This window comes from Myxine glutinosa, chromosome 12 (assembly GCF_964187855.1).
Source record: "Myxine glutinosa chromosome 12, kmMyxGlut1.1, whole genome shotgun sequence".
Classification (NCBI taxonomy): domain Eukaryota; kingdom Metazoa; phylum Chordata; class Myxini; order Myxiniformes; family Myxinidae; genus Myxine; species Myxine glutinosa.
In genome coordinates this window covers 44,724,312-44,751,182 of record NC_136272.1, presented here as the reverse complement: position 1 = coordinate 44,751,182, position 26,871 = coordinate 44,724,312, and the positions used below count along the sequence as shown (strand labels likewise).

General features: G+C 47.8%; 2 protein-coding genes across 5 annotated transcripts in view; one reads left to right on the top strand and one right to left on the bottom strand.

The window, feature by feature from the left end:
• The window catches only part of DUSP11 (dual specificity phosphatase 11), a 56,575-nt gene extending 54,891 nt beyond the window's left edge, over positions 1-1,684 (top strand). For 2 of the 4 annotated variants that reach the window (XM_078766784.1, XM_068132567.2), the window contains exon 8: positions 781-1,684. In XM_078766784.1, the coding sequence (XP_078622910.1) occupies positions 781-1,069 (289 nt within the window). In that variant the 3' untranslated portion in view covers positions 1,070-1,684. Of the gene's footprint in view, positions 1-777 lie in introns of all 4 variants that reach the window. The other 2 variants (XM_068132568.2, XM_068132566.2) reach the window with 1 other exon arrangement.
• A 13,037-nt stretch (positions 1,685-14,721) lies between these two features.
• LOC137437877 (uncharacterized) lies at positions 14,722-22,754 on the bottom strand. Its single transcript, XM_068132569.2, has 2 exons — positions 22,667-22,754; positions 14,722-16,994 (listed from the first exon to the last, which is right to left on the bottom strand). The coding sequence occupies exons 1-2, from the start codon at positions 22,724-22,726 to the stop codon at positions 16,029-16,031; spliced, it is 1,026 nt and encodes a 341-aa protein (XP_067988670.1). The 5' UTR covers positions 22,727-22,754; the 3' UTR covers positions 14,722-16,028.
• Positions 22,755-26,871: the final 4,117 nt, after the last annotated feature.

Sequence of the window (26,871 nt, the reverse complement as noted above, 5' to 3'; positions counted from 1 at the left end):
TGACATGACGTGTTTTTAACCTTCTAGGAGGCCTGCCAGGGTAGCTTAAGCATTAAAGGTATGTTCACTCACTTTTGAGCTTGGGTTTGAATCTCGACCCAGCTATAAACTATCTTCCTCATCGTGCTTAGCATGTAGGGTGAGGCATTTATGTGTGTGCTGTCCATCGGGAGTGCATTGAGCCAGAGAACATGTCTGCTAGAATTTGTTTGTTGATGGATGTTAAAGATCCCACATTGTCTTATGTGAAGTCGGGGAGTTATCACCGGCACCCTGAACAAATTACAAATTCCTTCAGTTGAACGTCAAGCCTGGACAGCTGGTTCATGAAAGCCTGCGTCCAAAAAATAGTTCCTGGCCAACCACACGAGAAAGTAGGAATAATTTGGGGTTTTGAAGAAGAAGAAGTAGATAAGAATAAGTGGTCATCGTGCAATTTTTAGCTGAGCCGGTAAGTGTTTTCGGTGTTGTTGTTTCCAGCATGCCCGTCTTCAGGATCGTTTAGCTTTATGCTCAGAGTTGGTCACCGCTAACCCCTGACCCCCACCTTTGGCAGCTTATTGCACTTTTGTAGGAAAAGAAAACAAAGTTACTAGCCTAAGTACTCTTGACATAAATGCGGATGGTGAGATTAAAATTTCGTTAAACCAAATGGTCTCTTCTTGTAATAGGTTCCAGCAGGAGATGAGATGAGATGAGATGAGATGAGATGAGACTATGATGATCAATCTTGTTGATGATTTCCTTACACTTATTTTCCTGTGTTCATTTGTTCAGCAGATGCGAGAGTGCAGCGTCGAGGGGTCATTGGGCACCGCATTGGAGTAACCCTGTTCAAAGAGTAGGAGAAATGAGAAAAGCAGGACAAGCACACAATGAATCACCCTTAATGACACAGTCTGCATTGGGACTTGCCAATGCTCTGGATAGAAGAATCTCTCACCAGCAGGCACAGAAGAGAGTGGATGAAGAGGAGGCTACGTCAAACAATAATCCATTCATAGTTGTCAAGAAAAAGAAGAGAAGACATCCACCCCCTCTCTTCTTTCAAAGAAGAAATAAGCCATGACATCATTCACCCCTTCCCTCCTCCCCTAGCCTTTATGAAAGTGGAAAGGAGTCGTAGTGGGAGAGGAGAGGGGAAATTTTAAAAGCTGAAAAAAAGAATGGGGATGAGGAGGAGGAAGAAGAAGAGGAGGACGCAAGTTCGAGTGCATTATTTCCATGTTGCGTAACGCCACTGACCAAGAATTATCGTGTTTGTTTTCCCCTCTTATAGACTGCACTACATGATATCAAAGATTTGTAGTGGGGAAAGGTGTATAGAGCAGAATGACTCACACGGACGAAGTGTGGTGTGTGGCTCCAGTGCTAACACGGTGCTGGTTTCAACACCAACTGCGTGAAGTCTTCAGTGCGAGTACAGGAGGGTAGTGACACCTATGAACGTGTTGGTCGCTGCTCCTCACTCTTGTGCACAAACCCTGAACATGTTATTAGGCTGAACTCTAACTCCCATTTTACAGGTACATCCCTTCCCACCGCCCGTCATCCCCCCATGCACCCTCCCTAAATTACACATAGCTTGTTTCACAGAATCGATACATATTTGTTTTCCCAAAAATGTGTAGAGATAATTATTTTAAATGAGTTTAAATGTTCAGATTAAAATTATTGTTGAAAACGTTTTGTTAACGCTTGTTCTGTGGGGTAATGGTTGGAGTGCCCACTCTGAGTCTGGGAGGTCCGCAGTTCAATTCCAATCCTGGCCGAGCCACTCTAAATACTTGACCGTCGGCATTTGAAGGATCGAGCATGGACATATCCTGTTGGTTGGCATCCATGGGGAGGAGGAGATTTCTCCTTGATTGCCATGCAGAGTGCAGAGAGAAAAGTGATGTCGTAAAAATGGCGTCAGTGACGCGACATCACTTCACCCAATCTCAACAGCTGATTGTTTGAAGTCGTCAAACAACAAACAACAACAGGCATTTTAAGGCCTTTTTCCCTGCTAGAGCGGGGGTTAGCCTTGCAGGCCCCATGACTATCTTCTCCATTTTGCCCTAGTTTCTGCATCTCCCCTTGTTAACCCCCTTGCCCGCATTTCTTCTTCCACCATCTTTAGCCCAGTCTTTCTCGGTCTTCCCCATCCTCTACTTCCTTCTACATTCATTTCCATCATTCTTCTCAACCAGTCACTTTCATCCTTCCTCAACAAATGACCAAACCATCTCAAACTGTTTCTCTTCACAGCATCAATCACAGGCTCTATTCCCATCATCTTTCGCAATTCATAATTTGCCTTCCTCTCTCTCAATGATACTCCACACATCCCCAGAACCATTCGCATTTCCACCTTTCGTTGCTGCTCTACGTTCATTACCCATGTCTCGCTCCCATAAATCATAACACTTCTCACACATGCAGCATACACCTTTCCCTTCAGCTTCAACGACACTCCCCTCCTCATCAGCACGCCACTCAGTTCCCAAAACTTCTTCCATGCACATCTCACTCCAGCAACCGTTGCTGAGTCTGATCCACGTTCTCCATTCAGCATGTCTCCTAGGTAGCAAAATGTTTTCACATCTTCCAGCTTCACGCCGTCTCCAAGATCCAACTCAACATTTCCTCCTTCTGCAGCTCCCTCTGTGCACACCTTACACTTGAATGTAGCTGCCGCACAGGTTAACGACCCTCTCAAACCACTACATTTTTGATGAACCCACTCAGCGCACATTGTACATTGAATGGAGTTCACTCCGACACCCTTCATGCACATGGCCACTTTCCAGTTCTTTCCACCTCCCTTTTTGAGGCAATGTTTTATGGCCGGATGCCCTTCCTGACGCCAACCCTTTTGAAGTCGTCAGGTGCCGTCTTATTTGTTTGTGTCCGTGTGTGTGATTTGTTGCGGCTCTTCCACAAACCTTAGACCCTGCAGAAAGAAATACCTTTGTTCTGTATTCTTACAGTACAGACACAGTGGGGTAAAGGCAACTGTTTTATTCGTGTTGTGGCTTTCTTTAAAAGTTGCTCGACCTTTCTGGTTGTTCAGAAACTGTCACCTTGGTAGCAAAGCTTCCTTTGGACTTCGTCGCAGGCCTTTGGAACTTTTCTGTAACAGTCCGTGTTGGCTTGGCACGAAGAGCTTCTCTTCCGTATGTTGGGTCATTAGGTTTATTTGATTCACTTTTAACAAACTGGACCAACTGTATCGATTTTACTTGTTCAGATTTGATCCTGTTTTGGTGAACAATACATCTCCATTTATCGTGGTAGAAACAGGGCAGCTTGACCATCTTTTTTGGATTTTTTTTTTTTTTTTTTTTGGATACAAGATTGAGGCTCGTGAAAGAGCGAACATTAATCACACACAAGGACAAACCGACACATAAAACATATAACATGGGCAGCGGTAGACAAGATGGGGCGAGAGGGGGAGGAACACAAACACAACATCTGAGAGCAGGGACATCGAGAGATCTGTGGGAGGGAGAGGGCTTTGGGTGGGGGAGGCATGGGAAGGTGGGGGGGGGGGGGGGGGGGGGGTGGGTATAAAAGGTATAAGGATATGAGGTATAAAACATATGAACACTGCCGGGACTTCCAGGAAAGAAGTTGGAATTTCAAACAAGATGGATCTGGGGTGAATTAGTGGGGGTAGAAAAGATCAAGGTTTTGGATGGGGAAAGATAAGAGATGGTGGTGAACAGCTGTTTTAAAGACCTGGAGGGAGGAGTGGGATTGAAGGGAGTGTGGGAGTTTGTTCTAGAGGCGGGAGAAAAGAGGAACGAAAGAGTGAAGGTGAGCAGAGAGCCGAGATTTTGGCAGTTTAACCATCAGAGGGTTGCTGGCAGATCTTGTGCGACCTGTAGGAATATTTGGGGGACAAAGCACAGAGAGAGCTGGGGGAGCAAGGCCGGAGAGGAGTCAGTAGAAGACAGAAAGACCACCTACCTGTCTGCGGTGAGTGAGTGAAAGGCCCTCGGAGATAGCTTCATCACGGGAGATTCCAATGATTCTGAAAGCTTTGGTTTCAACAGCGTGAAGCCGAGCTAGGTGTGAGGCAGGAGCACCGGCCCATAGGGGAGAACAGTATTCCATTGAGCTGCGGATGAAAGCCTTGTATGTGGTGAGGAGCTCAGGTGTGCCGAGGAAGGACTTCGCATGACGGAGGATGCCCAGTCGGCTACTGGCTTTGGAGGCCAGCTTGGAAATGTGGTTTTCCCAAGAAAGATCATGGCAGATAGTGAGACCCAAAAGCTTGAGCGACAGAACTTCTTGGAGAGGATTGTTGAGAAAGTAGATGGGAGGGTTGTCCAGTCGATCTTTTCGGAGAGACATAGTAAGAGTGTGAGATGTGTCAGGATTGAAAGATATGTTCCACTTGTTTGACCAGTCTGTGATTTTGTCCAGGTCTTTAGAGAGTGAGGAGGCTGCAGACTGCCGATCTGAGGGAAGAGGAATGGAGCGGCAGAGAGTGGAGTCATCAGCAAAGAGATAGAGAGGATTTTCCAGAGAGTTGGAGAGATCATTGATAAAGACCAGAAAAAGCACAGGGCCCAGAACACTGCCTTGGGGAACTCCAGCCTGAACAGGAAGGGGAGATGAGAGAAATCCATTCAGGGCCACAGGTTGTCTACGACCAGAGAGGAAGTCCGCAAGCCATGCATGGAGATTTCCATGGATACCATAGGAGGAGAGTTTGGTGAGCAGAGCTGGGTGCCAGACCGTATCGAAGGCACGTGATATGTCAAGGGAGACGGCTCTGATTTCCTGTTTGGCATTGAGGACCTCCATCCATTGTTGAGACAGCAGAAGTAGCATGTCCAGAGTAGAATGACCTAGTCTGAATCCAAATTGATGATCGGAGATCAAGCCATTGGAGAAGAGGAAGGATTTGATATCCGATGCAATGATGGAATTCCATGACTTTGCTGATAATTGGGAGCAGGCTGATTGGTCTGTAATTGCAAGGATCTGTTTTTGCACCTTTTTGTGTAAAGCGGTAATGTTTGCTGATTTCCAGGATGCTGGCAGATGACCTTGAGCAAAAGAGAGGGTGAAAAGAACAGAGAGAGGGTGAGATAGAGCGGCAGAGCAGGATTTTAGGACCCGTGGGCTGATGCCGTCTGGTCCAGTTGCAGAATCAGAATCGAGGTTTGACAAAAACTCCTCCACCTTGTCAGGAGAAAGGACACAGAGTCCAGGAGCAGTTGGGTTTGACTGGGTAAGGTGGGAACAGAGATAGATGGGTTTGGGACACAAGATTTTGAGGCAAACACAGAGTTGAGGCATTCGGCTTTATCATGTGCGGTGTCAACTGTGCAGCCATTTCAGGTAAGGGAGGGGATGGAGGGGGAACAAACACCAGAAACGGATATGACCAGACACCACCAGGATTTGGAGGAAGGAGACAGGTTTGAGAGTTCATTCTTGAGTGTGGAGAGATAGTGCTTCCTGGCACTCCTGAGGGTAGACACACACTTGTTCCGAGCTTGGTGGAAGGAACCGAGATTGCCTTCAGTTGGATTAGCCTTCCAAGGGCCAAAGGCAAGTTGTTTCAGGGCAACTGCCTCACCACAAGATTCAGTGTACCATGGAGGGGAGGAAGGGTAAGACAACTGAAGACGAGATGGGATAAATCTGTGCATGAGAGAGAGCAGTTTGCTTTGGAAGAATTCCCAGGAAGAATTGATGTCAGAGGCAGTGGAGATGGGAGACCAGTCCAGATGATTGAAGGCTGCTTGAAGACCGTGCCAGTCGGCCTGAGCGAAATGCCAGACTCAGCGACGCTGAGGAGGCTCTCTGAGAATGGCCAGAGAGATGTCCACTTTAACAAGCACATGATCAGAAGAACCGATTGGGGCAGCAGAAGAGCAGCAGACATTAGCAGGGAAGTTTGTCATAACCAAGTCTAGAAGAGAAGATACACCATTGGCTGAGATCCGGGTCGGGAAATTGACAGATTGTGTCAATCCCAGTAAGTCGCAGAAGTCCTTTGCTGAGGTGCCATGGCTGGTGAGAGATGAACCCACACCCAGCCAGCTGGCATGATGACAGTTGAAGTCGCCACATATGAGGAAGAGAGAGTTGGGATGAGTGGATATAAGTTGGTCCATGTTGTCAGACAGTGAAATGTAAATGGAGTCATCACTGTTTGGAGGACGGTACAGAACACATATGAACAAAAGGTGGGAGCGGAGAGGAAGCCGTAGCCAGAGGTACTCCTGGGGGTGAGGTGGAGAGAGGGCAGTGCAAGGAGAGTGAGGAAGAGAGTTTTTGATAAAGATAGCCACCCCACCACCAGGACGAGGCTCAGGTCTATCATACCGGAGGAGGGAGTAACCAGGAAGAGCTATTAAGGAATCAGAGACATCTTGAAGGAGGAAAGTTTCTGTTAAGCAGATCAAGTCTGGATTGTCAGAAGCAACCTGTATGGAGAGATCAGTCAGGTTTGAGCGAAGGCCCCGGATGTTTGAGGTCCATACCATTAATGAAGAGAGAGGGGGAGCATCGGGTACAGGGGAGGGGAGGGGAGATGTCGGGTAAGATGAAGGATGAGAGGGGGAGGTAGGGAGAGCAGTTGATAGTGTGTCAGAGATTACAGAAGAGTTACAAGAAAAGGAAGGATGAGGAGAATGAAAGGTTTGATGGTGAAGGGATGAGGCACAGTGAGGGGTTGTTTGAGGGGGGGCAGAGGAAAGTAGAAGGTTGGGGGAGGTGGAGGTATGAGATAGAAGGGAGACGAAGTGGGGAGGAGGCAGCTTTGAGGAGGAGGAGGGGGGAGGGAGAATTGGAGAGGAATGGTATGGGAGGAGATTTGAATGGGAGGGGTTGGGGGGGAGTTTTGAAGGGGAGGAGTGAGGGGGGAGTTTAGGAGGGGAGGGGCAAGGGGGGAGTTTAGGAGGGGAGGGGCAAGGGGGGAGTTTAGGAGTGGAGGGGCAAGGGGGGAGTTTAGGAGTGTAGGGGCAAGGGGGGGGATTTGGAGGGGAGGGGCAAGAGGGGATTTTAGAAAGTGGATGATTAATGAAAGACGAACATTGATAACAAATTGGGTTTATTGTGATTTTCAAGTTAGCAATCCGATTAAGAACGATGGAGGAAGAATGAATGAATGAATGATCGTTTTAAGGCCATTTTTCCCCGCTAAAGCGGGGGTTAGCCTTGCGGGCCCCATGACAATCATGGTTCCATGTTTGAGGCAATGTTTTTATGGCCGGATGCCCTTCCTGACGCCAACCATTGGTCACGCTCTTACGATGTGCAGGGATACAGTGTGCCTATTCTGAATCGGGGTACACACCGTGATCATTCATCCCAGCAAGCTGGTACTCAATTTGCCGACCTCGGAAGGATGACAGGCTGAGTCAACCCCCCTGGCGTTAATTCAGCGATTGACCGGGATTCAAACCCAGGATCCTCGGATCCCAAGCCGGCACCCTAACCGCTAAGCCAACGCCAGGCTGGAGGACGATGGAGGAAGGATGGAAAGAATGTGAATTTAGAGCATGCAGTGATTTAGAGTTATAAGGGATTTAATTTATTTTTTTTGAAGTGGAATGAGTTGGAGAGGAAATTGAAAGAAGCCTTTTAAATATGAAGAAAAACAGCGTGTTATAATATACCACTGAATAAAACACTGAAGGGGAAAGTTTAAACATATTTAAATAATATTTAAACAGAACCGTGAACAATCTTAAATGCACAAAATTCCGACAGTGGGAGGGCCGAGAGGGACCACCACGAGTCACGTGAACAGAGCAAAAGGTGGATGGCAAGGAGATAATGGGGGTGGGGTGAACAGCACACCTGGGCAGTAGTACAGGATGAGACAACAGCACACGTGGAGAAAGGAAAAATAATTGTTTTTGGTTTTTTTTTTTTGGGGGGGTGGGGGGAGTGTTTTGGGGTTTGTTTTGGTTTTGGTCATTTATTTAGGACAAAGAGTATTATGTTCGGGGTAGAAGGGAAAAATCTAAGAGCCAAGCAAAACACGAAGTAGGGGACTTAAGTTAGCAAACAACGACGGGGGTACAAGGCCGCACACGAGGAGCAGAACACGATTAATTACGGTATTTGCCAGACGGTATTTAAAACGTTAGACAAGTGGTCGATGTTCGGGGAAGTTAGGGGGAGAAGAGAAAATCTAAGAAATAAGCAATACAGCGAAGGAAAGAACTTAAATTCACAGAACACCTATGGGGGTAGGGAAGCCGAGAGAAACCAGGCCGCGCACGCGGTGGGACAGAAAACGATTAAATTATACAAAAGTTTGCAAGAATTGCAAATCAACACCAACTAGAAAACACACTGCAACACATGCACAATAAAAAACGAGTATAAATTGACAAAAACACGAATGGAAAAAATACTATAACTTTGCTGCCGTGCAGAGGTCGAAGACGCTTCCTTGCTCCAGGGACCGGAAACGGAAGTCCGTTTGTGAGTATTCCAAGACCTTTATAGTCTCGATGCTACAGATGGCATTTTCACATTCTAATGAAAAGTACTAAACTCAATCCAAAACCTTTGGGTTGTCCGGTTCGATTGTGGTCCAGTCAAGGGTGCGCTTTACAAAGGCGTTGGCTAACACCTCATTGCTATGGTAGCGCTCTTCCAGTGCTGATAGGTAGCCAGGCTTAGTAGCCTCCATGTAGCTAAAACCACTCATGATCTTGTAGGCCTCGCCTGGCGTGTACTGCCCCAAGTAGGTCATTCACTCGTCCGTCGTTTTCTGTGTTTACAACCATCTTGGAGTTAAATTGCCAGATAAACCTTTTCTACTCGAGTGGATTTCCACCAAACATTTTACTTTCTGGAACAGGTTTCCACAACTGATGGACAACACTCTGAGTTTGACTGACTGGCGAGTCCTGACAAGCTGAGACTTTAGGAACAGATAGTATCTGGCTGATTGGTATTGGTGCTGAAGGCTCATTAATGGCACAGGGCCAAATATCTGAGGAACGTCACCTCCTTCCCAGCCATCTACACTTCCAAAGTCTCCTTCTTCCAAAGTCATCAAGCACCTTGCTTTTAGCACAACTGATTGCCATTTCAGTGTCCAGCTCTAATTGCTCTTCCTGGCGTTTTAGGTCAACTTTTGCTAGTTCAAGTTCATGTTTCTTCTGTAGCGAATTCAACTTCGTGCTGATTTCTGCTGTTCATCCTTGTGGAGGAGATGGAAATGACCGATGGTGACATATGGCTGTCTATAGATGACGCAGCTTTCCGCTTGTTTTTTCTGGAGCTGGTCTGAGAAACGCTGCCATCTGGGCGAACGTCAATGATGTACCTGTTTGCCAAATAACTCATTGCATACCTTCATCGATCATCTTACCTGACGTTTATTCAGTCCAGTAACCGGACGTTCTCCTTTATGTGACGTGACTTGATACAACGTAGTGTGTGATTGACTCAAAAGACACTTTTAAAACAAAGAATCTTGATCGTCAGGATTCTAAACAGAAACCAAAACGATACCATGGTGAACAACACAACACCATTTCTAGTTTGGTGCCAAAAATAAACAACCTTTACATGGCTACTTGAGTACAAACGGCCCATGTACATAGTTTGGCCATAACAGGTATGTTCCAATAGCACCAGTAGTTAGGGTGTAAGGAGTTTAAAGGGTCAAAGGGGTCTATGGGTTGTAAGGGGCTCTAAAGTGTCGAAGGAGTCTAAACAGGTTTATAGGGTCTATAAGGTACAAGGGTTCTGGAGGTCTACAGGGGTCAAAGTTATGTAAATGATTGTCGTGCGGACGCTCTGTGAAGACAACGTCCACGAATGGAATCGAGCTTAACGAGGTGGCAATCAATTCAATGGCGGATCGACACACAAGCCGGGGGAATGGGGGAGGATGCCGCGCTTACCTGTCGGCCCCGCGCAGTCTTCACCTGCAACTTAATAAATCACGAACGAACACGGAATTTATGGTACAAAAATAAATATTTATTAAACGGAACCAAGAACAAGGAACCGCGATGATTAAACCTAAACCCCTCTAATGGAGCGCTCCTACACTTCACTTCAAATACACGGACAAAGGAATATTCAAATAAAAGAATCGTTGTGTTGTGTTCTGTGGTGCGTCTTATCTGTCTGGATGTGTGATGTCGGTCAGGCTCCAAACTCGCGTCCGGACGCGGCTTCATGCTTGGCGGGAAGGAGGCCTCAGTCCGCTTCATTCGCGCGCTCCGCTAATCAGCGCACGCTGCCCACAGGCCCCGCTCACACGATCGTCGCTCCACCGTCTCTCCAACATCCGCCACGCGAAAGTCCAAATGGGAACGAGGACCAAGGGCAGAAGGGAGGTCCACATGGGGAGGAAGCCAAAACGAGAAGGCAAAAGGAAGAGAGACATCCGGGCAGGATCAGTCCAAGAACGACAAGGGCCAAAATGTCGGCTTGCCAGTGGTTTTTTTTCGATCATCTTCTGACGTCACTCGCTATCTCCCCCAACCAGTGTGTCATTTATTGGTGGTCTTTCACGCCTTCTCACATCACCGGCGCTTGTCCTTCAATCAGCGACCTCCTTCTAGGTCGTCGTTTTGCGCCTTCCACCCTGATTGGCCATGGTGTCATCGGTTGGTGGCCAATCAGTGTGTCACTCCTTCACCTTCCTTACCCCCAATCACGGGGAAGCTTCTGTCCCTTCCCTGACCAATCACACGTCTTTCCCTGCTCTGCCAATCGGTGGCCTGCTCTTTGCTTGCCCCTCCCCTGGCCAATCACGAGTTCTCCTGGGCGTGGCTCTCAGCCTGCCTGGTCAATGTGTGTTGCTATGCCAGCTGGTGATGTGGCTGGCTGCGGCTCCATCGGCACTGCCCTGATCTGGCTTTCTGCATGTGGTTCTGTAAGTCTGATTGTGAGAGGGAAATTAATTAATGTGTGCAGCTAAGGGCCTAGCTAAGTGTCTATAAGAGTGCATTGCCATATGGGACAATGGATGGATCACCAGGTCTGACACACAGGGAAAATATCTTAGTCCCTACAACTATTTAACACACGATCATCCTTGTATGATCACAGGTACACACTTATTCCAACAAACCGGGCTAAGGCCAAAAAATATATATTGCTGGTCTCTGGTCAGACCAAAGTTCCAGAATTGATGCGGCGATGCGGTTTTTTTTTTTCTTGGTTTTTTTTGAAAAGCATGGATTGCACATATAGAGGTGTTTTTTGTGTCCTCATGCCTTGCGGTCCTCCTCATCTGCTGTGGCGCCGTCCAGAGAGAAATTAAAGACAGCCAATGGGAATTGTAGGCCTTTTTTTTTGTAAATAATGAACACAAGCTTATGTTATTTTAAAATGTATTTATTCTGAAAATCATTAAGTTCTTCAAGCATATTATAGACTGCCATTTCGATCTCGAGATCGCCTCGCCGTACCGTTAAACATTCCAATGCGTCCATCGCGTCAACTCTGCGCATGCGCAAGTGGTCTAACAGGCCGATGGTCTCCCACGATCTCTTCTCCCAGTCCACCAGATTATCACAGACACTTACAACTTCATGACAAACGAGATAGGATCCAGGCCTAACTAACGAGACCACCCGCAGCTCTCTCGGCCTTCTGGTTGCTTCCCACGAACCCGACAAAGAACGTCTTCGTTTCAATAAATGACAATATCCAGCCGATAGAGGCTTTGCATCACGTGAGCGTCGTCCATTGCAACCGGTTCCGGCCGACATCTTGGGTGGCATAAACAACATGGCGGGAAAGCTGTCGTTTGATCAGACACCTGTCAGTTTACCACCGTAGCTTGCCCGTTGAGGCGTTTTCGCGGTATTGCGAGAAACTGAGGCTGTGTCATCTGCCTGTGGACCCATGTGGACCCACAAGTACGCCACACACACTCCATAGTACACACACACTCCACAGGTACGCCACACACACTCCACAAATACGCCACATGTATGCCACACACACTCCACACGTACGCCACAAGTGTGCCACACGTACGCCACAAGTGTGCCACACACACTCCACACGTACGCCACAAGTACGCCATACACACTCCACAAGTACGCCACACACACTCCACACGTATGCCACACACACCACACGTACGCCACACACACCACACGTACGCCACACACACCACACGTACGCCACACACACTCCACACACACACCACACGTACGCCACACACACTCCACACGTACGCCACACACACTCCACACGTACGCCACACACACTCCACACGTACGCCACACACACCACATGTACGCCACACACGCTCCACACGTACGCCACACACACACTCCACAAGTATGCCACACACACTCCACAAGTACACCACACACACTCCACAAGTACGCCACACACACTCCACAAGTACGCCACACACACTCCACACATACGCCACAAGTACGCCGCACACACTCCACAAGTACGCCACACACACTCCACACATACGCCACAAGTACGCCGCACACACTCCACAAGTACGCCACACACACTCCACACGTACGCCACAAGTACGCCATACACACTCCACAAGTACGCCACACACACTCCACACGTATGCCACACACACCACACGTACGCCACACACACTCCACACATACGCCACAAGTACGCCGCACACACTCCACAAGTACGCCACACACACTCCACACATACGCCACAAGTACGCCGCACACACTCCACAAGTACGCCACACACACTCCACACATACGCCACAAGTACGCCACACACACTCCACAAGTACGCCACACACACTCCACACATACGCCACAAGTACGCCGCACACACTCCACAAGTACGCCACACACACTCCACACGTACGCCACAAGTACGCCATACACACTCCACAAGTACGCCACACACACTCCACACGTATGCCACACACACCACACGTACGCCACACACACCACACGTACGCCACACACACCACACGTACGCCACACACACTCCACACACACACCACACGTACGCCACACACACTCCACACGTACGCCACACACACTCCACACGTACGCCACACACACTCCACACGTACGCCACACACACCACATGTACGCCACACACGCTCCACACGTACGCCACACACACACTCCACAAGTATGCCACACACACTCCACAAGTACACCACACACACTCCACAAGTACGCCACACACACTCCACAAGTACGCCACACACACTCCACACATACGCCACAAGTACGCCACACACACTCCACAAGTACGCCACACACACTCCACACATACGCCACAAGTACGCCGCACACACTCCACAAGTACGCCACACACACTCCACAAGTACGCCACACACACTCCACACGTACACCACAAGTACGCCACGCGTACACCATACGCACTCCACATGTACGTTAGCAAATGCCGAATCCTGCTTTTCGCTTCGCGAGCGAAGGTAACAACCTCATGAGCCATATTCTCACCTGAGAGCTGCAGTCGAGGCAGCCATGAATCCGTTTTAGCGCGTTGTGTCGTCCGGAAAACGGTAGAATGACAAGCCCGATCCCTTATGAAATCGGGCTGTACATCCGATAGCACAACAACTCTTTACCATCGTGTAGGGGGCAATTTATATGTGAGACGAGTTTCAAATTGCCGCCATTACGTATCGTGGCAGAAGCAATGTTTTGCCACCCAAGCGGTCACGTGACTAAGACGATGACGTCACATGCAACTTCCCTATTGGATTCATGACGTCACGGCACACAAAACTACTCATATCTTTGGAACGGCTGGTTGGATTTGGACAAACTAAACGCAGTTTTGTAGGGGAGAACCGTGCGCGAAAAAATTGTTGACGCGCAGGGTCAAAATCGATGCGCGCGCTGACCAGAACCCGGAAATATATTTTTCTCGGCCTAAACACAGAACTTATTACATCGAGATTGTTCTAACTGGACAGACGAAGCATGATACCTATTCAGATCTACCTAAATCTATATATGCCTACCCCAAAATTCATAACATGATTAAAGGCATCGAAAGGGTCTAAAATGTGTTAAGGGTCTTAAAAGGTCTAAGGGGTGTGAAGTTTGAAAAGGTACGTTTCATTAGTACGTAATTAATAAACGTAGTCATGGTGCAACTGACATTCCAACAGAAAACTTTTCCACAGACAGACAGGAATGGCTTTTTGATGAATGGAGGTGACGGAGCCCCTTGCAAACTCCTCTGATTGACTAAAACCAAAAGTGTCCTATTCCGACTGGTCTGCATTTGGTTCCGGGATAATCGGGTCCACTTCTTCCCACTATAGGCTACCATGGTACCATGGTTGCTCATTCCTCAACATTCCCACATTCCTTTGCGCTGCATTGTGGGTTCGTCCCCCTTCCCTGCACTCGTAGCCGAGGTTTGTCTCAAGTTGGATTGGCATGCTTCTGGGGAAGTCATCTCCTGCTGGGACATGGTTGGAGAAATGTGTAGCAAATGGCATAATTTCCCAATTATTGTTTGCTGCTGTAGATATTTCGCTTTTAAAACATTATCAAAAGTTTATATATTATATTTGGCAGCTAGACGTTCATTTTCAGGTTTTACCTGAAACCTATGGATTTGGATGAATGAAGAGGAGACAGTCTCTGTCGGCTGACAGCACCAGTTGAGCTGTGGATGATTAGGCATTATTGCCAAGGAGGCCTGGTGCATTAACACTTTACATCGATCCTGGTTAACTGAAGATGGTGATGGAGTAGACGCACAGTAAAGGGTGCGAGTCTCGGAGAAGCAAACATCCACTTTATTGGTCACAATGCTGTCTCTCTACGAGTAAATACGTTAAAAGTTACAAAAAGCCACAAGATCGAACAAAATGCACATCAGAGGTGACGCTATACATGTGTGGTTGCTTGTTGGTTGCCGTAACACACGACCACGTGTGATGTTTTATCAACACGCAAGACTATCTATAGGAGAGCGAGTTATTCATTTCATAGCTTGATCTGATTGTCACTATTATTGTCCCGGTCACTTGCTGCAATTTGCTTTGGCCCACTGTGTGGATTTTGGCAGCAGAAGTGGGATTTTCTATCTGTCTGTCTGTCTGTCTGTCTGTCTATGGCCCATGCGGTTAGAGAAATACGGACCACGTAGAATGCGAAAAGGCAATTGCATCACCTCCACGATACAACTTCACGTTAGCAGCACAACAACAATGCAACGGAGAAAGGAAACGACCAAAAGACCGAGGGTACAAACTACAGGTTGCGGACATGATGGTCACAAAACCATGGGACGCGTTTCCACGAACCAGGTTGAGATGAATTAGTTAACAGAGATTGCAACGAGATCATCAAGCAACGTTACTGGGGGTGCGTTTGATTTTGCTTCCAAATAGGGGTTCAATTGCGTTGTATCATCCCTAGAATACGTGGTCAATTGGTCTCCATGTGCGGACCTCGGGGGTTCATGTTCATGATAATCTGGCTCTCAGTGAGTTTTTCTCAAGACTTCGTTTCAGGTCAAATTGATCCGTTCAATCGGCTCTGGGAATGAGATGCTTACATTATGCAAGGCGGAAAAACTCCTTTTAAAATTAATATTTCATGTAAATCACAGCAGCACCTCCAATCTAGGATGGCTTCGGCAGGACTACTCAGGTCTTTGAAAGACTGAGATTAAGCCCATGACCACCTGACCCTGGGTACTCCCAGCACATTTGCAAAATTTGTTGGAGATTGGTCAAGGTGTTTGGAATTGTACAGCAATCAAAGAAAGGCCTTCACGCTGACACAGTCACACACACTGCGGAAGAAAGGTCTTAATAGATCATAATAGGACACCTGGCAGTGTCCATAGAGCACCCTAAAAGTCAATTATCTACTCAATGAGGCTCCAGGTTTGCTATAAGCTTAAGTTACTACCAAATAACAGGATGAAAATTGTTATCAAAAACAATAACTCCAAAAGTATTGAACAGCAGACTGAGCAGACACAGAATATATGGCGTATGTTACGTATATGGCGTATGTTACGTATATGGCGTATGTTACGGCAAGCAAAGATCATTAGAACTGTGATATTGTAAGCGGTCATTTCATGGCGGCCCAAGTGGAACGTCGACGGCGCAGGGCATTTCCTGCATCTTTTCCTTCCCCATCATTCATTCCTTTGACATCGTCTTCCTCGTCGACCCCGATGCGCTTCACGCGGATGAGGCCTTGCTGACCTTGATCGCGCCGAACACGCCTTCCACGACCTCTTGGAACCTGCACATCCTTTTGCCAATCGTTTTCCAGACCTACACCACTTTCCAAGTGCGCCAGCTGGATGTTTCCCTCCCGACTCATTGGCGACCCATCACTCTGCCAGGGTCCTTGCCAATCTCTCTTCGGCGGCCTGGTCAATGGACCGACTTGTGTCGCACTGCGGCGCGATCGAACTCGCGGTCCTCGGGATGGCGGTCCAAACTCAGCTTGGAGCAGGAGGCGAAGCAGGGCTTCGGTCCAAGCATCTTGGGGTACACCATAACCAGTTTCCGCCTCTTCTTCTTCCTCCTCCTCTTCCTCTGTTGCATCCTCCGCTTCTTGCCCAGCGTCTTGCCCCCTAATGCTTGTGGCTATCCCCCTCCTAGTGCCTCTTCCCAATCCCCTCATCATTTTTGGCTCCGTTTCCTGTTCCAAGCCAAACCCCGGCTCGACCTCCACTCTTCTTCCCATCGCATCGGTGTACGCAGCTCTCAAAGCCGCCTCCAGCTCGGCTCTAGCGCGACTCTCGGTGGCGAGGGCCGTCAGTGCTTGGCGTAGCCGTTCCTCCGCCACCCAAGCACGGGACTGCCCATACTGTAGACCATCGGGCGGGGAGAAAGCACCCAAAGCAGGACGCCGCAACTCTAGCTCTGGCTCGTAACCTACAGGAAAGGTCTCCTCGTAACCGTCTGGGTCCCTGGGACCGAGACCCTGGCGAGCGTAGCGATCGGACCAAACCTGTGGTTGGCCCATGGCTCCTGGAAAAGCAGATCTAGCATCAGGCAGGGGTCTCTGTCGGATGTGCACAGGCTGGAAGGAAATAAGGAAAAGAATACATTTACAATGGAGGAAAATGGGGTAGCTATATGGGGGCGGCCGGAGGCGATAGAAGAAAATGGTGATAAAGAAAAGACTTCATATTATATCGAGGAAATAAGGAAGAGGATCAGTGTTGTATGAAAGGGGGTTTATGGGAAATAGTCGAAGGAGGAAAAGAAAATAATAATGGGCACTTAGAACAAAGAGGAATGAAATTGATAGAGGAATGGGGGGGGGGTGGGGGGGGGGGTGACGTGTTGAGTTAGGAATGAAAAGGAGAAAAAGTGGAAGTGGAATGAAGAGGAGGAAAGGGGTTAGAGAGGAATGAAGAGGAAACGGGTGGGAGAGGAATGAAGAGGAGGAAAGGGGTGGGAGAGGAATGAAGAGGAGAAAAAGGGGAAGGATGGGAGAGGAATGAAGAGAGAAAAAGGGCTGAGAGAGGAATGAGGAAGGGGAAAGGGGTGGGAGTGGAATGAAGAGGAAAAGGGGAAATGGTCGGTGAGGAATGAAGATGAGGAAAAGGGGAAGGGTGGGAGAGGAATGAAGAGGAAAGAGGTGAGGGAGGAATGAAGAGGTGGAACGGGGTGGGAGAGGAATGAAGAAGATGAAAGGGGCGAGAGAGGAATGAAAAGGAGGGGAAGGGGTGGGAGAGGAATGAAGAGGAGAAAAAGGGGAAGGATGGGAGAGGAATGAAAAGGAGGAAAAGTGGAAGGGGTGGGAGAGGAATGAAGAGGAAAGAGGGTGGGAGAGGAATAAAGAGAAGCAAAGGGGTGAGGGATGAATGAAAAGGGGAAGCGTGGGAGAGGAATGAAGAGAGGGAAAATGGGAAGGGGTGGGAGAGGAATGAAAAGGAGGGGAAGGGGTGGGAGAGGCATGAAGAAGAGGAAAGGGGTGAGAGAGGAATGAAGAGAGGGAAAATGGGAAGGGGTGGGAGAGGAATGAAGAAGAGAAAAGGGGTGAGAGAGGAATGAAGAAGAGGAAAGGGGTGAAAGAGGAATGACAAGCGTTACGCCTAGGTCCCCCGTCGGTGAAGTGATGTGAGTTGACAAAGTGGAAACATGCTATGATATGATATTTCGCTCACAAGGTTCAGACATACATGGCGGCGGCCATCTTGGATTTTGACGTGGCGACCCAATTTTCAATAGTGTTCTTCCTTGTGCCTAGATACACCCAAACACCAGATTAGAAGTTGGTACTTCGCTTATTTTTCAAGATATTCATCTCACAAGGTTCAGCCATATATATGGTGGCGGCCATCTTAGAGTTTGACGTCGCACCCCAATTTTCAATAGCGTTCTTCCTTATGCCGAGATACACCCACACACCAAATTAGAAGTTGGTACTTCGCTTATTTTTCAAGATATTCATCTCACAAGGTTCAGCCATACATGGCGGCGGCCATCTTGGATTTTGACGTGGGTTGCACCCACACACCAAATTCGAATGCGGCCCTTCGCTTACGCACGCACGCATGCCCGCACGCACGCAAACACGCACGCACACACGCACGCACGCACGCACGGACGGACGGATGGAAGGACGGACGGACGGAAGGACGGACGGACGGACAGACGGACACACGGACGGAGGGGAAAACCATAGTCCCCCTTTCGCTCCGCTGTGCGACGGGGGACAAAAAGGAGGGGAAGGGGTGGGAGAGGAATGAAGAGAGGGAAAATGGGATGGGGTGGGACAGTAATGAAAAGGAGGGGAAGGGGTGGAAGAGGAATGAAGAAGAGGAAAGGGGCGAGAGGGGAATGAAGAGAGGGAAAATGGGAAGGGGTGGGAGAGGAATGAAGAAGAGGAAAGGGGTGAGAGAGGAATGAAGAAGAGGAAAGGGGTGAAAGAGGAATGAAAAGGAGGGGAAGGGGTGGGAGAGGAATGAAAAGGAGGGGAAGGGGTGGGAGAGGAATCAAAAGGGGAAGGGTGGGAGAGGAATGAAAAGGGGAAGGGTGGGAGTGGAATGAAGAGGAAGAAAATGGGAAGGGGTGGGAGAGGAAGAAAATGAGAAGGGGTGGGAGAGGAATGAAGAAGAGGAAAGGGGTGAGAGAGGAATGAAGAGGAGGAAAGGGGTGAGAGAAGAATGAAGAGGAGGAACGGGGTGGGAGAGGAATAAAGAGAAGCAAACTGGTGAGGGATGAATGAAGAGGAGGAAAGGGGTGAGAGAAGAATGAAGAGGAGGAACGCGGTGGGAGAGGAAAAAGAGAAGCAAAGGGGTGAGGGATGAATGAAAAGGGGAAGGGTAGGAGAGGAATGGAGAGAGGGAAAATGGGAATGGGTGGGAGAGGGATGAAAAGAATGGGAAGGGGTGGGAGAGGAATGAAAAGGGGAAGGGGTGGGAGAGGAATGAAAAGGGGAAGGGGTGGGAGAGGAATGAAAAGGGGAAGGGGTGGGAGAAGAAGAAAATGAGAAGGGGTGGGAGAGGAATGAAGAGAAGGAAAATGGGAAGGGGTGTGAGAGGAATGAAGAGGAGGAAAATGGGAAGGGGTGGGAGAGGAATGAAGAGGAGGAAAATGGGAAGGGGTGGGAGAGGAATGAAGAGGAGGAAAATGGGAAGGGGTGGGAGAGGAATGAAGAGGAGGAAAATGGGAAGGGGTGGGAGAGGAATGAAGAGGAAGAAAATGGGAGGGGTGGGAGAGGAATGAAGAGGAAAATGGGAGGGGTGGGAGAGGAATGAAGAGGAAAATGGGAAGGGGTGGGAGAGGAATGAAGAGGAAAATGGGAAGGGGTGGGAGAGGAATGAAGAGGAGGAAATGGGAGGGGTGGGAGATGAATGAAGAGGAAAATGGGAGGGGTGGGAGAGGAATGAAGAGGAAAATGGGAGGGGTGGGAGAGGAATGAAGAGGAAAATGGGAAGGGGTGGGAAAGGAATGAAGGAAAAATGGGAAGGGGTGGGAGAGGAATGAAAAAGAGGGGAAGGGGTGGGAGAAGAATGAAGAGGAAGAAAATGGGAAGGGGTGGGAGAGGAATGAAGAGGAAGAAAATGGGAAGGGGTGGGAGAGGAATGAAGAGGAGGAAAATGGGAAGGGGTGGGAGAGGAATGAAGAGGAGGAAAATGGGAAGGGGTGGGAGAGGGATGAAGAGGAGGAAAATGTGAAGGGGTGGGAGAGGAATGAAGAGGAGGAAAATGGGAAGTGGGAGAGGAATGAAGAGGAGGAAATGGGAAGGGGTGGGATAGGAATGAAGAGGTGGAAAATGGGAAGGGGTGGGAGAGGAATGAAGAGGAGGAAAATGGGAAGTGGTGGGTGAGGAATGAAGAGGAGGAAATGGGAAGGGGTGCGAGAGGAATGAAGAGGAGGAAGATGAGAAGGGGTGGGAGAGGAATGAAAAGGTAGAAAATGGGAAGGGGTGGGAGTGGAATGAAGAGGAAGAAAATGGGTTGGGGTGGGAGAGGAATGAAGAGGAGGGCTGGGAGGGGTAGGAGAGGAATGAAGAGGAAAATGGGAGGCGTGGGAGAGGAATGAAGAGGAGGAAAATGGGAAGGGGTGGGAGAGGAATGAAGAGGAGGAAAATGGGAGGAGTGGGAGAGAAATGAAGAGGAGGAAATGGGAGGGCTGGGAGGGGTGGGAGAGGAATGAAAAGGAGGAGAAGGGGTAGGAGAGGAATGAAAATGGGAAGGGGTGGGAGAGGAATGAAGAGGAAGAAAATGGTAAGGGGTGGGAGAGGAATGGAGGATGAAAATGGGAAGGGGTGGGAGAGGAATGAAGAGGAAGAAAATGGGAAGGGGTGGGAGAGGAAGAAAATGGGAAGGGGTGGGAGAGGAAGAAAATGGGAAGGGGTGGGAGAGGAATGGAGAGGAAGAAAATGGGAAGGGGTGGGAGAGGAAGAAAATGGGAAGGGGTGGGAGAGGAAGAAAATGGGAAGGGGTGGGAGAGGAAGAAATGAGAAGGGGTTGGAGAGGAATGAAGGAGGAAAATGGAAAGGGGTGGGAGAGGAATGAAGAGGAGGAAAATGGGAAGGGGTGGGAGAGGAATGAAGAGGAGGAAATGGGAAGGGGTGGGAGAGGAATGAAGAGGAGGAAAATGAGAGGGGTGGGAGCGGAATGAAGAGGAGGAAATGGGAGGGGTGGGAGAGGAAGAAAATGGGAAGGGGTGGGAGAGGAAGAAAATGGGAAGGGGTGGGAGAGGAAGAAAATGAGAAGGGGTTGAAGAGGAATGAAGGAGGAAAATGGAAAGGGGTGGGAGAGGAATGAAGAGGAGGAAAATGGGAAGGGGTGGGAAAGGAATGAAGAGGAGGAAAATGGGAGGGGTGGGAGCGGAATGAAGAGGAGGAAAATGGGAGGGGTGGAAGAGGAATAAAGAGGAAAATGGGAGGGGCGGGAGAGGAATGAAGAGGAAAATGGGAGGGGTGGGAGAGGAATGAAGAGAAAATGGGAAGGGTGGGAGGGGAATGAAGGAGGAAAATGGGAAGGGGTGGGAGAGGAATGAAAAGGAGGGGAAGGGGTAGGAGAGGAATGAAGAGGAAGAAAATGGGAAGGGGTGGGAGAGGAATGAAAAGGAAGAAAATGGGAAGGGGTAGGAGAGGAATGAAGAGGAAGAATATGGGAAGGGGTGGGAGAAGGATGAAGAGGAGGAAAATGGGAATGGGTGGGAGAGGAATGAAGAGGAGGGAAATGGAAAGGGGTGGGAGAGGAATGAAGAGGAGGAAAATGGGAAGGGGTGGGAGAAGAATGAAGAGGAGGAAAATGGGAAGGGGTGGGAGAGGAATGAAGAGGAGGAAAATGGGAATGGGTGGGAGAGGAATGAAGAGGAGGAAATGGGAAGGGGTGGGAGAGGAATGAAGAGGAGGAAAATGGGAGGGGTGGGAGAGGAATGAAGAGGAGGAAAATGGGAAGGGGTGCGAGAGGAATGAAGAGGAGGAAGATGTTTAGCGGTGGGAGAGGAATGAAAAGGAAGAAAATGGGAAGGGGTGGGAGTGGAATGAAGAGGAAGAAAATGGGAAGGGGTGGGAGAGGAATGAAGAGGAAGAAAATGGGAAGGGGTGGGAAAGGAATGAAGAGGAGGAAAGGGGAAGCTGTCAGCTTAAGCAAGCAGGGTGTGGATGAGGAGAAATGAAGGAAGATGGATGTTTTTGTTTTTAATCAACAATGGAAGAGTTCTTTTCTAACAAAAACAGATACAATTTAAACATGTGTATTGTATTTTGTTCTTTTTTAAATTGTAAATATAAATGTGTATTGTATTTTGTTATTTTTTAAATTGTAAATATAAATGTGTATTGTATTTTGTTATTTTTTAAATTGTAAATATAAATGTGTATTGTATTTTGTTATTTTTTAAATTGTAAATATAAATGTGTATTGTATTTTGTTCTTTTTTAAATTGTAAATATAAATGTGTATTGTATTTTGGAATAATATAGCTAATTATTTTAAAAATGAATTATGTAAAACAAGCAACGGTGCGAATTAAGGTGTTAAATGACAAAAAGGAACAGATGACGAGGTTCCAGTTAGTATTTACGGTTTCGTGATTATTTATCATCGTGTTTACAATAAATGGGACCCGCGGTAGCTGGGGCTCTCAAGGTGTGTGAAAAACCCGAGGATGGCGACGATGGATCGAACGGAAAAGGAAACGACATGGATCCTCAACGCTCCTCATTCTACCTCGAATACCTCCATCCACATGCCCTCTCTTTTAATATCTATATCTACCCACCTTGGCACAAACGAGGATTCCGAACGTCGTGGTTGCGATAAACAGCTGTAGAGGCGACATGTTGGGAAGAACTGTCCGTGGTATTGAAAAAAAGGGGCGGGGAGAGGAGGAGCGGGGCGCCGACCCCGTCTTGGTGATTGGACCTCTCGCTATGCCACACCCTCCCATCCTCATTACAGCACTCTTCTTTCCCTCTCACTGTTTCTTTAATCCTCTTCATCCTTACCTCACTACCGTAGTCTGAATGCCCTTTTGTCCTCATCCCTCCGTCACTATTCCATCTTTCATCCTCTTCGTTACGTGGCCAAAAATTTTTTTGGACAAGTATGTTGATCACTCCGGTTTGTGTGTTGTGCGTTTGTCTGTCCGCTCATTTATACTTGCCTAGAGGTCACAATTTTAAACCGATCTTCACGAAACTTCACCAAATGGTGGAGTTGGTGGTTCGACAGAATTCTATTTCTTTTTGAGGTAAAAAGGTTAAAAGGTCAACATAGGCCAAAGGTCAACCGCTTTTTTCTATTTTTCTAAAATCCTCAATTTTCATCCGATTGACTTGAAATTTGAATAGGATTTACATATCAGTTAACTGAATTGAACCAACAACTATTTTTCCGGTCATCATAGGCCAAAAGATCAACATGGCCAAAGGTCAACAACATTTTCAAATTTCTAAAATCCTGAATTTTCATCTGATTGATTTGAAATTTGAATATGATTTTCATATCAGCTTACGGAATTCAACCACCAATTATATTTGAGGTCAACATAGGCCAAAAGGTCAACATAGGCCAAATTTATATAATTGTCAATTTTCATCAGATTAACTTAAAATTTGAATATGGCAGGGATCCCACTCCTCCCTCCAGGTCTTTAAAACAGCTGTTCACCACCATCTCTTATCTTCCCCCACCCAAAACCTTGATCTTTTCTACCCCCACTAATTCACCCCAGATACACTTTTTTGAAATTCCAACTTCTTTCCTGGAAGTCCTTGCAGTGTCCATATGTTTTATACTTCTCCCACCTCCCCCCAATCCCCCTCCCTCCCACAGATCTCTCGATGTCCCTGCTCTCAAATGTTGTGTTTGTGTCCGTCCTTCCCCCTCTCTCCCCATCTTGTCTACCGCTCCCCTTATTTTGTGTTTTATGTGTCGGTTTGACTTTTTGTGTGATTAATGTTAGCTCTTTCACGAGCCTCGATCTTGTATACAAAAAAATATATATATATATATGTCAGGTCACTGCTGCTATCAGGTCATAAGAGGTCAACCACCAACTATTTTTGAGGACAAAAGGATGCTCTACTGAGTGCCATTCATCTTTGTTCTCTTTTGCCAAGTGTCGCTCTATGAGTGATTTTTCATCTTTCTCTCACTACTACAGTACTACACCCTTCATACTGCCTCACCCCTCCCATACTCCACCTTTCATCCTCGAGTTCATCCCTTCTTCAATCCTCCACCTTTTATCTTCATCCTTCTCTCACTACCGAATCCTTCATCATGCCTCAGCCCTCCCTCATTACTCCACCTTTTATCCTCACCATCCCTCCATTACTTTCCTATTAATCCCACCCCACCCCTCCCTCCTTCACTCCATCCCTCCCTCTTTCATTCCACCCCTCCCTCCTTCACTCCATCCCTCCCTCTTTCATTCCATCTCTCCCTCCTTCACTCCCCTCCCTCCTTCACTCCAACACTCCCTCCTTCACTCCATCCCTCCCTGCTTCACTCCACCTCTCCCTCTTTCATTCCACCCTCCCTCCATTACTCCACCTCTCCCTCCTTCACTCCACCCATCCATCCTTCACTCCTCCATCCTCCCCATTCCTCTCTTACTTCACTATTCCACCTTTTTCTGCCCATTTTCCACCTGTTATCTTCTTTATTCCTGCCTCACTACTCCATCCCAACCGCCATTCATCCTCACATCACTTTTTATCCTCCTCATCCCTTTTTCACTAATCAACCTTTTATACACCTCTTCCCTCCAGAGCCTGATATTGGCTTAGCGGTTATGGTACAGGCTTGGGATCCTAGGATCCTGAGTTTGAATCCCGGTCGATCGCTGAATTAACGCCAGGGGGGTTCACTCAACCTGTCATCCTTCCCAGGTCGGCAAATTGAGTACCAGCTTTCTGGGATGAATGATCCTGGTGTGTACGCCGATCTAGAATAGGTACACCATATACCTGCACATCATAAGAGGCGACTAAGGGTTTGCGTCAGGAAGGGCATCTGGCCATAAAACATTGCCTCAAACAGGGAACCATGATTGTCATGAAGCCCGCAAGGCTAACCCCCATGCTACGGTCTGTGACCTTTCTTTTCTTCTTCGTCCATCCCCCCTCCCCCCCTTTGAGTTAGACCAAGCGGTTTGGTCCACGGGTATAAAGCCTATGATTGGCTGTGGGGTAGGGGAGGGGCCAGGAAGGTGATTCAGAATAGAGAGTGAGAGTGTGTGAGTGGCCATTTTGGAAGAGGCCTCATGGCGGAGTGCCTTTTCGTGTGCTTGAAGAGTTTTCAGCAGAAATCTCTCCACCTGAAGGTTGTGCCGGATCAACCCCTGTGGCCACCTCAGTACCTGAAGGTTGACTTTTGCCGAATCAACCCCTGCGGCCACCTCTGTACTTGACGGTTGACTTGGATTAAACTCTTGCTACCGCTGGGCCTGCACTGGGGCCTACTGTTGGGCCTGCATTGGGGCCTACTGCTGGGCCAGCATTGGGGCCTACCGCTGGGCCTGCACTGGGGCCTACTGCTGGGCCTGCCTTGGGGCCTACTCTTGGACCTGCCTACTCCTACCCTCTTGTGCTGGCCTACTCTGGTTTTTCCCTCTCTTCTCCCTTCTTTGTTTTATGTGTAGGAATAGATTTTGACGGTGATAACCCATAAATAAAGCCGGTGTGATTGAAGGCTTGACTTGGTGTGCTTCAGGCCGTAACAAATTGGGGGCTCGTCCGGGAACTGGATTATATGATACCTGACTTGGATTTTTTTTTTCCGCCTTAGTAAGTTTTCTCATTGGCAGATAATTTGACTTTTGTTAACGGTGCTCGTACTTCTATATTTACTGCAGTCATACACCATGGCTGAGGAGATGGATTTTGAAGTGGAGGAATTTGTGGAGAAGAAGGGGCTATCAGTGCAAGATGTAGAACTGTTATGTAAGGTAGAGTTACGAGCTGTAGCTGATCATCTTGGGGTTAGTGGGACATCTGGTATGAAAAAGGCGGAGATTGTTTCGGCTATTGTCAGTCGCATGGGTTTAGAACCGTGGGTAAAATTGAGGAGTAAAGCGTTGGAATTTGCCTGGATAGAATCAGAAGAAAGACAGCTCAGACTAAAGTTAAAAGAACGGCAAAGAGAGTTTGAAAGAGAAAAAGAAGAAAAGAAAAGAGAGTTTGAAAGAGGAAAAGAAGAAAAGGAAACGGAAAAAGAAGAATGGTAACGAGAGTTTGAGTTAAGAAAATTAGAAATTCGGTTTTTAGAAATTTAGAAATTTGAAAAAACCGAAAAAGGTTTTTTTCACAGCTGTCCACGCTCTCCACGCTATCGTAGTTAAATAATTGTTCCCATTCGTATTTTCGTCAAAACTGTATTTATTTTATGGTGTGTACCTACAGTGGGTCCCTAGGAAAATTCTCGGTGTAAATCTTTCATACCTGTATAGAAAATCGTGTTAATCGTGTCGTGTCTTTTGAGGCCTTGTTTTTCTCTCAGCGGTCCGTCGATTGTGCTCCAATAACTTTCGCACTCTGTTTTTCCCAGTCTTTTCACCCCATAGCCTACTTCCTTGTTTAAAATCTCAACTAAAAAAAAAACAAAAAAAATAACATTTCCTTCTCTGTTCTTATTCGTTGTTCTTATTCGTTTATTCGTTGTTCTTATTCGTTTGTTCGTTCTTCGACCACGTGTTTCTCCCCCATTTCCCCAGATAGTTTTCACTGCTCAATTAAAAAATGTTTAAACTTTCCCCTGAAGTACTGTAATCTGTTGTATATTATAACACCTTTTTCTTCTTCTTCTTTAAAAGGGTGCTTTCGACTTGCTCACCAAATCTATTCATCCCAAAAAAAATTCCATCTCTTACAGTGCCTCTTTCATACATTCCCTAAACTCACCTGCACTCCACCCCCCCCCCCCCCCACCCCTCCAGCGTCCTCAAACGTATTTTGAACTCGAAGGTCACAAGAAACTCAT